Raw genomic sequence first — 18775 nt, 5'->3', positions numbered from 1 at the left:
TGCAGGTGAGTATTTTGTGCACTTGGCAGTCTTTGGTTTATGCCTGTCCACGAATATGTAGTTCATCTCTCTATCCTGCTGTATGAGTTGTCAGTTCCATCTGATTCCAAGTTCTGCAATGCTGTCTGTTTTTGCATTTGAGTTCTGTCTGCATTCCTGAGTGTGGCCATTTGGAAGACATAACAGTAACATAGTGGAAGGAGTGGGGTCTCCTGCAGCACAGAGTATTTAAAGGGAAGGAGTGTTTGGATCTTGGGGGTGGAGCATCGACTGAGAGTGAGAAGAACAGGGTCTCCCAGAAGGTAAAAGTATTTCAGGAAAGGAGTGTTCTGATGTTGAGTGATGAGACACAGACTGAGGCCCTAATTACACTGGCAACTGCCAAAATCGAACTAATATCACACTCATAAATTTAGCAATTTTTTGTGAGAGAAATGCATTGTAATGCTGTACATACAATTTTCATGCATGTTAAAAAAATGAGCCCTCAATTATGTGTGTAAATTTGAAATATCCAACTTTTCAAAATTCCTTATTCTGGATTTTTTTTTGGAAAAAAATGAACAATTTTTTTAAAAATTAGTTTAAGATTTTTATTTTCTGTTCCTTGCAGGCACAATTCCTTCAGGAGACACTTACCAAGGCAAATGCAAGTGTCCAGTGTAGACTTCGGCATGGGCGGGGAACCACTGCAAAGAGGAGAGACCACGACCAGCATTGGCAGGATCAAGCCCGAACTATACAAGCAGAAATCGGTAGACTCTGAAGACAACCGGAAGGAAGACGTCAAAACGTGCGGGAAGCTCAACTTCGGCCTTCAATACGACTACGAAAACGAGCTTCTCATTGTCAAGATTCTGAAAGCCCTGGAACTGCCCGCTAAAGACTTGTGTGGGACCTCTGATCCCTATGTTAAGATCTATCTCCTCCCAGACAGGAAGAAGAAGTATCAGACGCGGGTACACAGGAAGACTCTTAACCCCATGTTTGATGAGACCTTCCAGTTCCCGGTGGCTTATGACGAGCTCAGCAACAGGAAACTGCATTTCAGTGTGTACGACTTTGACCGTTTCTCCAGACATGACATGATTGGGGAAGTTATCCTTGATAATTTGTTTGAGGTCTCGGATCTCTCCAGAGAAGCCACAGTGTGGAAGGACATCCACTGTGCCACAACGGTAAGTGCGAGCCATAGGCTCAAACTATGTAGTTGTTTCTCATTTGTATCTGTTCCTGTAACAGCACTGAAGCGTCCCAGTGGCCACCTAGACAGGAGACCCACACTAAGGAGCTTGCGGGGTAGAGTTGGCACTTGTCATGGTGGCTCTACCAGACTCCTCCCTGGAGGGACGTACATAACCTTTGCCCAAGTACTGCTAGGCCAGCAGCAGTTACCTGTATACGTGTGGTAGACTTTAGGTTTGTCACGTGTGATGCCACCATTCCTTCTCGCCGTAGCTTGTACCCGGTGGTTAAATGAAGAGAGTCCACACACACAGTTGAAACTTGATAACTCGGTCACTGGGAACGGGCAATGACCGGTGAACTTTACTTGAAGCTTTGCAGAGTACAGCTTTACAGACCATTGCAGGCAAGACAGAGAATGTGAGGTCAAGGAGGAGACACAGGATGACACTGGTCCTACAGGCCAAGTTATTTTTAAAGTACCGCTCCTGGAAGGGGAACACTCCAGAGGAGGATGGGGGTAGGGTCCCTCCACAGACACTCACTCAGTACTTGAAAAGAGCTCTGCACAGCGGACTCCTAACTTCACTCGTTCCTGGCATGGAAGATTGCAGGATACCTCTTCTCTTCTTCCATCACTTCACCACATGAGAGTTGAAGCTACCCCTATGTGGCCGGCACTCCACTACACTCTCAACCGTAGAAGATGATGAAAGACCCTCTACCACATCCCAATCACTCACATTTATATGGTGCAGACATCACGAGATGAGACAGATATTGATACTTTTCAAGACATATCCCTGTCACTTTCAGACATTAACAATACACATAACAGCAGACTAGACACTTTGCACAGTGCATCAACATAAAAGACGTGACATGCATGACAATTATGGAGGGGCCAGAAATAGGCCACTACAGCACCATTAATAACTGTCACTCAGCACTTTGCCATCATGGGCACCTGCATGCAACTTTGTACCTTTCTCTTAGTTTTCGTTCTGCTGTCGCTTATAACTCCCTCCTCCCCTACACCAACAAAGTAAAACTTTTCATGTTGCTCCTCGTCTTAAAGGGGCTATGCTAAGCTTCACAACTCCTTTTTGAATGCGGGGCTCGGGGTGACTAATGCAACATTTCCTCTGTGCATGGGTTTGTAACAAACAAGTAATGCCAGACTAATCTAATTTCTTTCTATAAAAGAATCACCGACTGGGTTGATCAGGAAAATTCGTAGATATAGTATATCTGGACTTTTAGTAAAGCATTTGACAAAGTATCTCATACTGACAAGTATCTCATACCAATGACCAAATATGGGATTGACAAGGCAACTTTTAGGTGGATTCACAACTGGCTGATTGATCGTATTAAAAGAGTGGTCATAAATGGCTGCAGATCCAATTGGAAGAATGTGTCAAGTGGGGTACCACAAGGCTTGGTCCTGGGCCCGGTGTTTGATATTTTTATAAATGATCGGGAAGAGGGATTTGAGGGGAAACTGATCAAATTTGCAGATGACACAAAGCTAGGAGGGATAGCTAATACTAGAGAAGAGAGAGGATTCAAAAAGATCTAGAAAAGCTTGAACAGTGGGCAAAGACTAACAGAATGGTATTTAACAAGGAGAAATTAAAAGTCCTACATCTGGGCAAGAAAAATGAAAAAAGCACATACAGAATGGGAGGAATTGAGCTAAGCAGCAGCACATGTGAAAAAGACTTGGATATACTAATAGATCACAGACTTAAAGGGGTTGTCTCACGGCAAGCATCAAAATTTTAAATTACCCCATTCCCCCTGTCACCCCCCTGGCATAAAATAGCAAATTAAAGCGGTTTTTAAACCGCTTGCTACTCACCGATCCGAAGAAATAAGGAGTTTAAAAAATCTTCTCCCTAAGATGGCCGCCGGTCCTTTCCCAGGGATGCACTGCGGTTTTCTCCCATGGTGCACCGCGGGTCTTCTCCCATGGTGCACCATGGGGTCTGTGCATTCCATTGCCGATTCCAACCTCTTGATTGGCTGGAATCGGCACACGTGATGGGGCGGAGCTACGATGACGACGCGGTGACCAGCTCTCCGGCACGAGCGGCCCCATTCACCAGGCAGAAGACCGCACAGTGCAAGCGCGTCTAAAAAAGCAAGAAGCCAGCGAAATTAGATGGAGCCATGGAGACGGGGACGCTAGCAACGGAGCAGGTAAGTGAATAACTTCTGTATGGCTCATATTTAATGCACGATGTACATTACAAAGTGCATTAATATGGCCATACAGAAGTGTATAACCCCACTTGCTTTCGCGAGACAACCCCTTTAACATGAGTCAACAGTGTGATGAAGCAGCAAAAAAGGCAAACACAATTCTGGGATGTATTAAGAGAAGCATAGAGTCTAGATCACATGAGGTAAATATCCCCCTCTACTCTTCCTTGGTGAGACCTCATCTGGAACACTGTGTCCAGTTCTGGGCACCCTAATTTTAAAAAGATATCGACAAACTGGAGCAAGTTGAGAGAAGAGCTACCAGTATATTGAGGGGTCTGCAAATCATGTCCTATGAGGAATGGTTAAAGGATCAGGGAATGTTTAGCTTGCAAAGAAGAAGGCTGAGAGGAGACTTAAAAGCTGTCTACCAATATCTGAAGGGCTGTCACACTGCAGAGGGATCATCCCTATTCAGAAAGGGAGGAGACACATATTACATATTAGACAGTGAGGGTGATTAATGAGTGGAACTGGTTGCCACCGGAGGTGGTGAGTTCGCCTTCAATGGAAGTCCTCAACCAGAGGCTGGGCAGACATCTGTGTGGGATCCAATGACCCCAGAGGTCCCTTCCAAATCTACCATTCTAGGATCCTATGCACTATATGGACCCTCGCTGTGAAATAGGACTCTTAAGTTTGTCCAGTTGCATACTAGCTTATTATGGATGGTAATACAGACAAGTTTCCTGGCCCTATTATAAGTGTACTGACAAGAACATCCAGCATCATAGATTCCTATATGTTAGGGTCAGTAGGGTAAAGGCACTCGTGCCTGTTACACGGGTCTGACACTTTTGGCAGCACACAACTGGTTAGACAGGTCCATAACATTTTTTTCATGCAGGCAATGCAGTACATTCAAATATATTTGATTAGATGATGATAGTTAAAACAGCACTCTAAAATTCTCACTCTTCAAAAATTTTATGTTTTATATATCTTTTAGTGGGGGAGTGGAGTTTTTTATTTTGTGAGTGTGTACTGTGCATTTTATTTCTTTGTGATTTCCTTTGTTTAATTACTTAATGACACGGGACGTACAGTTGCATACTGTAGTGGCCCAGTACCTGCTTTCCTGGCCCCCTCAATGTCATACATGTATGGCTTATGTAGATGTTCTGTACTAAACTGCCTTGTCATTCTGTTATGTGTGTTGCACAGCTACAGCAAATGAGAGGTTAATGTCTGCAAAGTGTGAGCTGTCTGTAAATGTATCCATTCTATCCTGTCAGGTGGTGTGAGAGAGGTTATAAAAGTGAGTGTTTGAGAGCGGGAAGAGGTCCATGTCTTCTGGGTTCCTGTCAAAGAGTACCGGCTACATGGGGGCGCTTTCAGCCCTCATGTAGTGAAGAATGGAGAAGGAAGAGAGATTTCCTGGAGTGCGTATTTTAGGAATGACAATGGAGTGAGCCCTCGAAGAGAGAGACAGTGATTAGTGAGCCAGTGCAGTCTTTCAAGACCTGCTGAGTGGAGGTACTGTAGTTTCTCTAATTCCTGCACTTTTTAAGCCCATCATTTGTGCCTTGTATCGCTATAGTTATTCTTCAAGTAAAAGTTATTCCAGACCCTGACCATTCCCGGGGACCAGAGGTACACAAACTACTGTTTGTGGCTCATTTATTTCCCCGCTGATGTTCATGCCGGGGGGGTACCGGAATAGTGGCATCACCTGTGACAACCACGACCCCTGTTCCCCAGTTTATTGGGCATTCCCATACCTGGGGTGTCCGGAAGAGGCCCAGCGCTGCCCTGGGCTTGGCTGCGTTTGTCCCTCCAGGAGGGAGCGTGGTAAGTGTTGCCTTGACAAGCCAGCATCTTTCCCTCGCAGCTCATTAGCATATGCCATGTGTCCGGGGTCACCCTATGGGATGCTGCACATACTGTGCGTTGGGGGTTTGTATGGAGGAGGATCGGGAGCCGATTCCACTCTAAACAATGCAGGTGCCGGCTTTTTCTAATAGCTGACACCCGCCGGCAACAGCTGCGATCAGTGTGAATTCTGATTGTGGCTGTTAATCCTATAATGGCACTATCAGTTCTGACAGCTACATTTAATTCCCCCTGTCAAAGTTGAGGGGTCCTGAATGGCCACGTCCGTGATGCGATCGCGAGGTATCGTTCGGTTATGGTGGCAGCCTAGGGCCTTCTGAAGGTCCTCATCGCTGCCATGGCTGATTGCCTATGAAGACATGCCTGCGGCATGGCTTGATCAAATATCTGTCACATAGCGGTATAATGCACTACTACGATACTACATTATACTGCATGCACGATCAAACGATTGCAAGTTCAAGCCCCCTATGGAGACTAAAACAAAAATGTAAAGGAAAAAAATCAAGAAAGAACAAAAAGCGATCAAAAAGTTGTATATACTCCAAAATAATACTAACAATAAATACAGGAAGTCCTGCAAAAAATGAGCCCTTGCACAACTATGTTGACAGAAAATAAAATAGTTATTGCTATCAGAAGATGGCGGTGGAAAATAATTTTTTTCCGAAACATATTCTGCTTTTAAAAGTAGTATAGCCCCCCAAAATATATAACCAAAATTACTATTGTCATAACTTTGTTCTGTGCTTCAGATGATTATCATGTCATATTTGCTGCAGTATGTACACTGTAACAACAAGACCCCCCCCCCCCCCCCCCCCCCGAGATGGCGGACTTACGTCTTTTTTCCATTTCACTCTACTTGGAAATTTTTAAACGTTTTTCAGTACATATATGGTACATTAAATAGTACCATTGAAAAATACATCTCGGACCGCAAAAAACAACATGCCCTCTGACAGCTTATGCTGATGGATAAATAAAGTTATGATTTTTTGAAAGTGGGAAGGAAAAACTGAAAAAGAAAATGAAAAAAAAGGCCGTCCCCAAAGAGTTAAGACATCTCTCCAATTGGATTTCCCTTTTAAAGTGGAGTGTATTAGAATTGGCTGGATGGTAGAATTAACGTGATTTGAGGCCGAATTTTTTGATTTATTTGAGCTCTGTGGGTAATTTGGATTCCATCCACTGAACGGAGAGAGAAATTCCGGGAGGAAATCCTGTGATCTCCGTACAAATGTGCGGGAATTGAATTAGAAGGCGGCCATATGTTTCTGCGGAGACGCTTACGCTCAATGTTTGCTGATATATCTGCCCAGACTTCTCTATTTTCAAGCTGATTAGGAAATTATAAATGTTCCAGCAGGCGCGGATTCGGCAGCTGTCACTGAGTCTTGTACACTTAGCTGTTTACATGCTCAATAAACGTTGGGAGGGTGGGGGGCCGGCTTGGAGAAGTAACTTTGAGGTTAAAAGGGACCTCTGGTCTGCAGGCGGACATTTTTTTTCTCCAGCTTTTAATGTTTCTGGAAATCCCATTCCCTCCGATGAGTATTAGCACTACTTATGGATCATTATTTTTGGATCAGTGGGGATCCCAATGGCTAGAGCCTCACCAATGACATTTATGGCGTTTCTGATAGGTGACAAGTTAGGGGGTTTTCCAGCACTTTAATGCTATACTGAGGCCTGAGGCACAGAGTGTTTCCATGTTTCTTGCACTGACATTAAACTTACAGCATTAAAGGGGTTCTGCCAAGATATAAAGGATAGGGGATAACTTTATGATCTGTGGGTGTCTGATGGCTAGGACCCCCACCGATCCCAACAAACGTGGTCCCGAAGATCTGCATGAATGGTGTGCATTTTGAACATGCACTCTGCGCTCCATTCCAGAAATTGCCAAATACAAACGCTCAGTGCTCTCATTAAAATGAATGAAGTGGCAGCACACATACGAACATAACTTCCATTCCATTCATGCATGGAACTTTGATGGGGCTTCTAACAGCTGGACCCCCACTAATCCTAAATTTACTCCCTATCCTGTAGACAGAGGATATAACCTTATATCTTGGCACAACCCCTCTGGATAATGAATATCATGATCCCCAAATTTTTGTATACTTGTGAGTGCCTCAAGTAGGTTCTTAGTCTTTATGAGAAATGTCTTACCGTTTTGTGTATACAGCTGCTTTTATAGACCTATATACTCATATCTCTGGTATCCAGTGCTGAACTCTGCTTAGATGGCACCATGTGTATAATTCTCCCCCCACTCCCAATCCTAAGAAAAAAAACAACAATATATACTATACTGATAGGCAGTCCATCTGTATTTTGCCTGTGCAGAAAGAAGCAACATAACATCATCCCCTCACCAGAAGAGCTCAGTGAATAAATACTGTACCAGAACCAAGCTCAGTACATGAATACAGAACCAGAACAAGCTCATAACATGAATACAGCATCAAAACCAACCTCAATACATAAAAGCAGCACCATAACCAAGCTTATAACATAAATATAGTACCAGAACCAAGCTCGTAATATGAATACAGCCCCAGAACAAGCCTATAACATAAATACAGTATGAGAACCAAGGTTATAGCATAAATACAGCACCAGAACCAGCTTCAGTACCTAAAAACCGCACCAGAACCAAGCTCATAACATAAATACAGCTCGAGAACCAAGCTCATGACATAATACATCACAAACGACCTAAGTACATAGATACAATACCAGAACCAAGGTTATAACATAAATACGGTAGAAAAACTGATTGTGTTGCAGGGCGCTGATAGGTTGACAGTGGTGCTTCGGAACATCAGAGGAAGGAGACAACGCCGGGAGAAAGAAGATCATCTGGCTGTCCGGGCCTAAGGAATGTGATCACCCCCAGCCTAGATCTGCCGCCTCGTCCCCTTCCACAAGCTGGTGGACATCACCCTGTGCGACTGAACGGGTGACACATAGCTCAGGCTAGCCATGTTGGTAACAAGCCACTAACAAACCACGTGAAGTTTGATCCTATAGTCGTACTCCCTTCCACTTGTCTCCTACTTCCTACTAAACTAGTTTAGAAAGAAGTATGGGAATGGATGGAAGGAAGTCTGTAGTCTATTACCATGGAGATACATAGTTCTGCATAGCAGCTGTATACAAAAACGGTAGGAGGTTTTTATTTTCAATTAAAACCATTGAAAAATTATTTAATTTGTCACTTTTGATGACTGCAGAGATGGATCTTCTGTAGTAAAACCTATGAATACTACAGGGTTAAAAAACGCTTACTCAATGGCCCCCACAAAGTGCCAGTCAGGGGGGCCAGAAAACATTAGTTCTGCCAACTCAAACATTATAAGCAACTTTGATGTTTGTGAAGTCGGCCTTAGATAAGACATTTTGCCCCCCTGTCCAACCAGTATCAGGACTCGTTTCTTCTGCTCTCTCTTCCCCTGACTAACACTTTGAAGACCATTTAGTGAATGCTCATCTCTAAAGTTCAGTGTAGTTCACACCAAATGCCCGGCACGGTGCCAGCTTCCCTTCCGGGGTAGAGTGGTATGTTCCTGCTACAAACACGTCTGTGTAGTTTATCCAGCAGATTATTGAATTTGAATCATCCAGGGAGCAAAGAGCAGATGTTACAGAGCGGCAGCCAGGAGTCATCACAGATCTCCTGACATCCATCAACTCCATCAAAACCCACATCTCTGCTACCCTCCGAAGCTCCTTAAGTCTGGTGGGGGGCAATCTCAAACTGTGATGTTATCTGAGCCATGAGATTCCTGTATAAAACTTTGATACACATGTCCAAAACTTCAAATTGCTTGTAATTTCTAGCAGTCATCTCTCATAATCCGCCATCCTCAGAACCAAAGAGGTGCTGGATTAATGGAATTCTGGAATATGGGACCTCTTCCTCAAAGGAGGTAGCTCAATAGGTCCGGCCCCTGAGCAGCATAGATCTAACTCCCAACAAAAAAAAGCCTTAACTAAAAGATTAATGTCATCTATTGATTTCTGTTATTAGCTATTTCATATTAGAGAGAGTTGTACTGCTGAGGCTGGTGAATACAATCTATTGTTCCCTGTTATCAGCCATTTTAAGCTGGGGAGATACTGACTATGGAAAAAAAGAACACAATCTTTTGCTCCCTTTTTGGGAGAAGCTGGCTGTAGGACAGGTGAATACAATCTGTTGTCATCTGTTATCAGGCTTTTAAGGCTGTGGAGAGGCTGTTTGTAGGACAGGTGAGTACAGTCTATTGCGCCCTGTTATCAGCCATTTCATGCTGAGGAGTGGCGACTGTAGGAGACATGAATACAGTCCTTTGCATTCTATTATCAGACAATTCATCCTGAGGAGTAGCTGAATAAGCTGAATAACACTTTATTGTTCCGTGTTATCGGTCATTCCAGGCTAATGAGAGGCTTCCAGTAAGGGTGCGGAAGGGGGAACTGAAAATAAATCTATTGTTCCCTGTTATCAGCAATTTTATGCTGGGGAGAGAGGCTTTGCATTGTGCTTCAGTGTCATGTCTGACAGTGACCATAGAATCCTCCCAGCCCGTTGTGATTGTGATCACAACTTTTTGTCTAAAAGCGCAACATATGCTTTTAGATTAATCATGCAAACAACCGAAAGTGAACGATAATCGTCAACATGAGCCATTGATGAGCGAGAATTGTTAGCTGTTCACTCATTTTTCATTTTAGGCATGCGTAAAAATCATCGTTGACTCCTTCACTAATCATTCGGTTTAAATACCGCAGGACGCAGTGAAAACCGCAGCTGCGGAATACTACACCAAAACCTACAGATCTAAGTGGAATTTACCGTGACTTGCAGTGTGTCTTGCCGCATATTCCGGCCCGTGTGATGGGTACCAAAGCTGTTGTTATAGTGGAAGTAATTATCCAGCATTCAGAGAAGATGCAATAAAGTAACAGGTGTGAAGATGCAAAGGAATGTTCTAACTGTCACAATCCCGGGGGAGTGTTCAGAGAATGTCAGAATTGTTTAGTTTCTTCTTCTTGGAAAGTTCATCATTATAAACTGGCAAGTTAAGATTTCTAAGATTTCCATAAAGAACATAATGGATTGTTGACTTTTTATTCAGCTTTAGAGACAGAAGCACAAAGAATGTACCCTGCTAATAATCACAGTGTGATGAGCCAGAAACATATAAGAGTAGTTATATTCTTGTACATAGGAGCAGTATTATAGTAGTTATATTCTTGTACATAGGAGCAGTATTATAGTAGTTATATTCTTGTACATAGGGGTCAGTATTATAGTAGTTATATTCTTGTATACAGGGGGCAGTATTACAGTAGTTATATTCTTGTACATAGGAGGCATTATTATAGTAGTTATATTCTTGTACATAGGGGCAGTATTATAGTAGCTATATTCTTGTACATAGGAGGCAGTACTATAGTAGTTATATTCTTGTAATTAGGAGGTAGTATTATTGTAGTTATATTCTTGTACATAGGAGCAGTATTATAGTAGTTATATTCTTGTACATAGGGGGCAGTAACATACTAGTTATATTCTTGTACATAGAGGGTAGTATTATAGTAGTTATATTCTTGTACATAGGGGCAGTATTATAGTAGTTTTATTCTAGTACATAGGGGCAGTATTTTAGTAGCTATATTCTTGTTCATCGGGGGCAGTATTTAAACAGTTATATTCTTGTACATAGGAGGCAGTACTATAGTAGTTATATTCTTGTACATAGGGCGTAGTATTATAGTAGTTATATTCTTGTACATAGGGAGCAGTATTATAGAAGTTGTAATCTTGTAATTAGGAGGTAGTATTATAATAGTTATATTCTTGTACATGGGGGTAGCATTATAGTAGTTATATTCTTGTACATAGGGGCAGTATTATGGTAGCTATATTCTTGTACATAGGAGGCAGTATTATAGTAGTTATATTCTTATACATAGGGGATAGTATTATAGTAGTTATATTCTTGTACATAGGGGGCAGTATTATGGTAGCTATATTCTTGTACATAGGAGGCAGTATTATAGTAGTTATATTCTTATACATAGGGGATAGTATTATAGTAGTTATATTCTTGTACATAGGGGGCAGTATTATACTAGTTATATTCTTGTACATAGGGGGCAGTATTATACCGGTAGTAGTTATATTCTTGTACATAGGGGGCAGTATTATAGTAGTTATATTCTTGTACATGGGGGCAGTACTATGGTAGTTATATTCTTGTACATAGGGGGCAATATTTATATTCTTGTACATAGGAACAGTAGTATAGTAGTTATATTCTTATACATAGGGGGCAGTATTATAGTAGTTATATTCTTGTACATAGGGGGCAATATTTATATTCTTGTACATAGGAACAGTAGTATAGTAGTTATATTCTTATACATAGGGGGCAGTATTATAGTAGTTATATTCTTGTACATAGGGAGCAGTGTTATTATAGTAGTTATATTCTTATACATAGGGGGCAGTATAATAGTAGTAATATTTTTTGTAGATTGGGGGCACTATTATTATAGTTATATTCTTGTATATAGTGAGTAGTATTATAATAGATATATTCTTGTACATAGGGAGCAGTATTATAGGTGTTATATTCTTGTACATAGAGAGCAGTATTACAGTAGTAATCTTGTACATAGAGGGTAGTATTATAGCAGTTATATTCTTGTATACAGTGAGTAGTATTATAGTTGTTATATTCTTGTACATAGGCGGCAGTATTATTTTAGTTATGTTCTTGTATATAGAGAGCAGTGTTATAGTAGTCATATTCTTGCACATAGGGGGGCAATATTAAATTAGTTATATTCTTGTACATAGGGGACTGTGTTATAGCAGTTATATTCTTGCAAAGTTGCAATAGGTATATTCTTGAACACGGAGGGACAGTATTATAGAAGTTACATTCCTGTACATAGGGAACAGCATTGTAGTAGTTACATTCTTGTACATAGGAGGAAGTATTATACTAGTTATATTCTTGTACTTAGAGGATAGTATTATAGTAGCTATATTCTTGTACATAGGGTGCAGTATTATAGTAGATATATTCTTGTACATAGGGGGCAGTATTATAGTAGTTACATTCTTGTACATAGGGGGCAGTATTATACTAGTTATATTCTCGTACTTAGGAGCAGTATTATAGTAGTTATATTCTTGTACATAGGAGCAGTATTATAGTAGTTATATCCTTGTACATAGGGGGCAGTATTATAGTAGTTACATTCTTATACATAGGGGCCAGTATTATAGTAGTTATATTCTTGTACATAGGAGGCAGTATTATACTAGTTATATTCTCGTACTTAGGAGCAGTATTATAGTAGTTATATTCTTGTACATAGGAGCAGTATTATAGTAGTCTTATTCTTGTACATAGGGGCAGTATTATAGTAGCTATATTCTTGTACATAGGGGGCAGTATTTAAATAATTATATTCTTGTACATAGGAGGCAGTACTATAGTAGTTTTATTCTTGTACAGAGGGGACACTATTATAGTAGTTATATTCTTGTACATAGGGAGCAGTATTATAGAAGTTGTAATTAGGAGGTAGAATTACAGTAGTTATATTCTTGTACATAGGAGCAGTATTATTGTAGTTATATTCTTGTACATAGGGGATAGTATTATAGTAGTTATATTCTTGCACATAGGGTGTAGTATTATAGTAGTTATATTCTTGTACATAATGGCAGTATTATAGTAGCTAGATTCTTGTACATAGGGGGCAGTATTTAAATGGATATATTCTTGTACATAGGAGGCAGTATTATAGTAGTTATATTCTTGTACATAGAGGGTAGTATTATACTAGTAATATTCTTGTACATAGGGGGCAGTAACATACTAGTTATATTCTTGTACATGGGGGTAGCATTATAATAGTTATATTCTTGTACATAGGAGGCAGTATTATAGTAGTTGCATTCTTGTACATAGGAGGCAATTTTTAGTAGTAAAAACCATACAAGAAATAAACAATACATTTCTTCCAGAAATATCAACACAAAGAATTAAGTCACAAAATACATGCGTATATAAAAAGGAAACAAAAAAACAATACTTTTAGCAACTTTAACTTAGTTAGAGTCCATTGCTGTTAAGGGGATAGAGAAAGAATAGATAAATTTTTTTAAAATGTAGTTTTCAAACATAACACAAGGTTTTCTACATACAACTAACCCCACATTAATAAATATGTATATTTCTCCACAATTCAAAGTTTTTAGCGTTTTTGTTAACTTCTAACTTTTTAACCCAATTCAGTTCAGACAGAATAATGTTCACTGCTGACATGTGATCAAGCGACTCATTATGGATTGACACTCTTGTTCTGGTGTGCCACTGGTAATATTTGATAATGGTAATAATGAGATACATGGTCTTTTGGTTGATACCATTTACATTTGATGGTACTCCATAGATAATATCTGGGTATTTTAGAGACTGAATCCTGGGTAATCTTAGCTTGTAGGATATTTTCTCCCATATTTGTTTCCCTCACCAGCACTCAGATATAAAATGTGCCATTGTCTCCTCCTGCAGAAAACCCAAAGGACACTTCCTATCAGATATGCTCAAACATTTTAAGTTCCCTCTGACATAGAGCTTCCCATGAAATGACAGCCAAGCGATTTCAAAAAACTTAGCAGGGAGTCTCACTCCATTCAGAAATCTCAAACTTCTCTGCATGGTTGCAGTCGTACAGTCTTTTAGTATAGGATGTAAGCAGAAAAAAGTCCTACATACACTGAAGTATAAGTCCTTCCTGGTCTTACTCGTTATAAAGAACTTGGCTATACCCCATTTTTTCAGACACCTAAGTCCATAGCCTAGATACTGGGGAAGGTAGTCATGAGTCCATCTCCCCCTCTTAAGACTGCCGCTTCACATCCAAGATTCTGCAAAAGGCAATATCCAATCCCTGATACTGTTTACCCACGTGGAACTCTCGTTTGAGTCCAGGTTTCCAAAATTTACTTTTAAAAACATGGAGTCAAAGAACACCCTTAGATTTAAAGGGGTTGTCTCGCGAAATCAAGTGTGGTTATACACTTCTGTATGGCCATATTAATGCACTTTGTAATATACATCGTGCATTAAATATGAGCCATACAGAAGTTATTCACTTACCTGCTCCGTTGCTAGCATCCTCGTCTCCATGGTTCCGTCTAATTTCGCTGGCGGCTTGCTTTTTTAGACGCGCTTGCGCAGTCTGGTCTTCTGCTCTGAGCACGAGCCGCTTCAGTGTGCTCGCCGCTACAGCTCTTCTGCGCATGCGCAGACGAGCTGTAGCTTCTCGGGAGCGCGCTGGAGCGGCCATTCTGCTACCATCCTCTCTTAGAGGAAGGTGCAGAAACGTGAGCCGCCCAGCAGAGCCGCCCAGCCGCCCAGGTAAGTGATGGGTGACGGACTGACGAGGGTGACGAGTGACGGACTGCCGCTGTGGCCCCGGGGCCTACCGCTGTGGCCCCGGAGCCTACCGCTGTGGCCCCGGAGCCTACCGCTGTGGCCCCGGAGCCTACCGCTGGGCCCCGGGGCCTACCGCTGGGCCCCGGGGCCTACCGCTGTGGCCCCGGAGCCTAGCGCTGGGGAGCCGGGGCCTAGCGCTGGGGAGCCAGGGGCCTAGCGCGGGGGAGCCGGGGCCTAGCGCGGGGGAGCCGGGGCCTAGCGCGGGGGAGCCGGGGCCTAGTGCGGGGGAGCCGGGGCCTAGCGCCGCTTACCTGCTGCCTGGCGGTGGGTGACTGTGGCCCAAGAGCGTGTGCCGTGGTCGGCGGCCGCGGTGGGTCCGGTCGGCGGCTGCGGGGCGTCTGGTTGTCAGGGATACACAGCTGGTAGCGTCTCGGGAGCGCGCACGTCTGGCTACAGCAAGCAACGGGAAAAGAGCCGGCGGCCATCTTGGGGAAACTTTTTATAAGTTGCTGAAACGCTGGAACTGTAAGTAGAAACCGGCTAGAAAAGTCATTTACATGGGTGATTAGTAATGTATGCTTAATAAGGGGGACTGGGCAAAAAGAAAAAATTCACTGCTTCCTCGAGACAACCCCTTTAACATATCCAGCCCACCCTCTCTCCGCCGTAGGTAGGTTATCCCTCTTTTTATTGGATTCAACCTGTTCCCCCAAAGGAGCTGAAAAAACAGGCTAAAGAGCCTAACCGAGAAGGATTCTGGCAAGGGAAAAACAACCGAAATGTACAAGAAGACAGGAACCAGGTAAGTCTTCAACATTTTAACCCTTTCTCTATAGGTCAGTTTCCAGTTTTTCCATCGCTGAACGTTTGCATTTTTCGGTTTCCAACTTCTCCTCCCAATTTAGTTTGGCACTATCCTCCCTCCCAAACTTAACCCCTAAGATTTTAATATAGGTGGGGGCTTTCACAAACGGTGGCAGATCAAAGTCAGGATCAGCATCCAATTTCCAAAGAACTTGACTCTTTTCAAGGTTGACCAGAGACCCTGAGGCCCCCGAGAAACTTCTGATTGCAACCGATAACATCTGTACCTCTTGAGGCCCAGATATCACCACTGTTACATCATCCACATAGGCAACAACTCTCAGAGGCAAGCAGTGGGGGACTGGTAACCCCTGAAAAATCACACCTTCTCAGAATATTCTTCCAAGTTACGAGAATATAACTACTATAATACTGCCCCCTGTGTACAAGAATATAACTACTATAATACTGTTCCTATGTACAATAATATAAATATTGCCCCCTGTGTACAAGAATATAACTACTATAATACTGCCCCCATGTACAAGAATATAACTAATATAATACTGTCTCCTATGTACAAAAAAACTAACTACTATAATACTCCCCCTTATATACAAGAATATAACTACTATGATACTGCCCCCTATGTACAATAAAATCACTACTATAATACTTCTCCTATGTCTAAGAATATAACTACTATAATACTGCTCCTATGTACAAGAATATAACTACTATAATACTGCCCCCTATGTACAAGAATATAACTACTATAATACTGTTCCTATGTACAAGAATATAAATATTGCCCCCTATGTACAAGACTATAACTACCATAGTACTGCCCCCATGTACAAGAATATAACTGCTATAATACTGCCCCCTATGTACAAGAATATAACTACTATAATAGTACCCATATATAGAAGAATATAACTACTATAATACTGCCCCCTATGTACAAGAATATAGCTACTATAATACTGTCCCCCATGTACAAGAATATAACTACTATAATACTGCCCCCTATGTACAGCAATATAACTACTACCGGTAAAATACTGCCCCCTATTTACAAGAATATAACTACTTTAATACTGCTCCTATATACAACAATATAACTAATATAATACTACCTCCTAATTACAAGATTACAACTTCTATAATACTGCTCACTATGTACAAGAATATAACTACTTTAATACTGCCCCCTATGTACAAGAATATAACTACCATAATAACACTGCCCCCTATGTACAAGACTATAACTACTATAATACTGTTCCTATGTACAAGAATATAAATATTGCCCCTATGTACAAAAATATAACTACCACAGTACTGCCCCATGTAAAAAAATTTAACTACTATAATACTACCCATATGTCCAAGAATATAACTACTATAATACTGTTCCCTATGTCCAAGACTATAACTACTATAACACTGTTCACTATGTACAAGAATATAACTATTATAATACTGCCCCCTATGTACAACAATATAACTACTACCGGTAAAATACTGCACCCTAATTACAAGATTACAACTTCTATAATACTGCTTCCTATGTGCAAGAATATAACTACTTTAATACTGCCCCCTATGTACAAGAATATAACTACTATAATACTGCCCCCTATGTACAAGAATATAACTACTATAATACTGCCTCCTACGTACAAGAATATAACTACTATAATACTGCTCCTATGTAGAAGAATGTAACTACTATAATATTATACAGTATTATAGTAGTTTTATTCTTGTACATTGGAGCAGTGTTGTAGTAGTTACATTGTTGTACATAGAGGACAGTATTATTGTAGCTACATTATTGCACGTAGGGGCAGTAGTATATTAATTATATTCTCGTATAGGGGGCAGTATTATAGTAATATTCTTCTACATAGGGGGAAGTGTTATAGTAGATATATATTAATTGTACATGGGGGCAGTATTGTAGCAATTCTATTCATGGACATAGGAGACAGTATTATAGTTGTTATTTTCTTTTACATAGAGGACAGAACCTTCATTTATTTTAGTGTTTTTGACAGTATGGGTACATTATAGATCTGAGTCTTTATATTTCTGCAGATTGTCAGCAAATTCTATATAATTACCTTTAGTGGCAGAATCTTTTGCAGTGAAGAATGACAGCAATGACTGATGTTCTCTGAATTCTTCCACAATGACAGTAGACGTCTCTCTTGACTCTTGAGTTCTATATGGTTTCCATTTTTAGCGCTGATACTATATTTTGCAGGGTTATTAATTAGTCTTACTTAGTGGAGGTGGATGACGGCTCTGACAGAAGACAGTGACGTGCTGATTACTCCAAAATCTGCCTCCATCCCTGAAGACTTCTTTATGATCCTGCCAGTGGCAAAATAGAGGCAGGAATTTCAAAGAAAGATGTGGAAATGGAAAATTAAGAATTCTCTTTTCTCCCTTGGGATTCTCTGAGATGCAAATGGCAAAAATAACTATGGCTAGAAGGTCTGAGCTAGAGGCCATCTACGGTGGCCTCCATAGAAATTCTTCTTCACTTGAAGAGCTTGAAACAGTTTAAAATAGAAGAGTCTCTCTTTTTTTTTTTTTGCTAAGAATCGTGTAGTGGCCCAGAACAGTGTGACCCCCCCATAATAGTGTGTATGCATTTGTCCACTGTAATGTCAGTGTCTTCTGTGTTGCATGAATCATGTGTATTGCATACCTGCAGCACTGAAAGCGTTAACTGTCTGGTGATTCAGCTGACTGGAAAATGTATATGTTTGCTAGTCATTAGTCATGTGATTGGATGCTATATAGGTGATTGAAAAGTGTTCTGTTCGGGTCTTGCAAAAGAGAGGAGTGTTCGAAGTGCTGCAAGAGAACCACACAGGCACCTTCAGTCTGTGTGGCCCAGAATGGACGAGGCTGAAAGGAATCTACAGGCTGCCCTGGGCTTGCTGTAGCCAAGAGATGTGAAAGTACCCCTTCAATGTTAAGAGAGAGAGAGAATGAGGAACCACCATGCAGCGCACCACTTTTTCCAAATGTGAGTGTTGACTGGTAGAGCGTTTGAGATAAGAGAGTGTGTTGCCGGGATCAGGACCCACATATAACAGGACTGTGGTTTTCTCCTGTCCACCCGTAAATCCTCCCTGTCACACCACTTTGACGTTTTTGCACTGTTTTCCTGCTGGCGTGTATCATCAAGTTATTTTCAAGTTCCA

At 41.2% G+C, this 18775-nt stretch overlaps 1 protein-coding gene across 1 annotated transcript in view; it reads left to right on the top strand.

Annotated features, from left to right (window-relative positions):
* The window catches only part of SYT10 (synaptotagmin 10), a 63672-nt gene that overhangs the window by 31606 nt on the left and 13291 nt on the right, over positions 1 to 18775 (top strand). Inside the window, exon 3 of the mRNA XM_066590844.1 lies at positions 614 to 1178. Within this exon, the coding sequence (XP_066446941.1) occupies positions 614 to 1178 (565 nt within the window). The remainder of the gene's footprint in view (positions 1 to 613; positions 1179 to 18775) is intronic.

The sequence above is a fragment of the Eleutherodactylus coqui genome, chromosome 2 (genome assembly GCF_035609145.1).
Source record: "Eleutherodactylus coqui strain aEleCoq1 chromosome 2, aEleCoq1.hap1, whole genome shotgun sequence".
Lineage (NCBI taxonomy): Eukaryota > Metazoa > Chordata > Amphibia > Anura > Eleutherodactylidae > Eleutherodactylus > Eleutherodactylus coqui.
The sequence above is the reverse complement of the archived record's forward strand: the minus strand, read 5'-3'. Positions and strand labels throughout refer to the sequence as shown.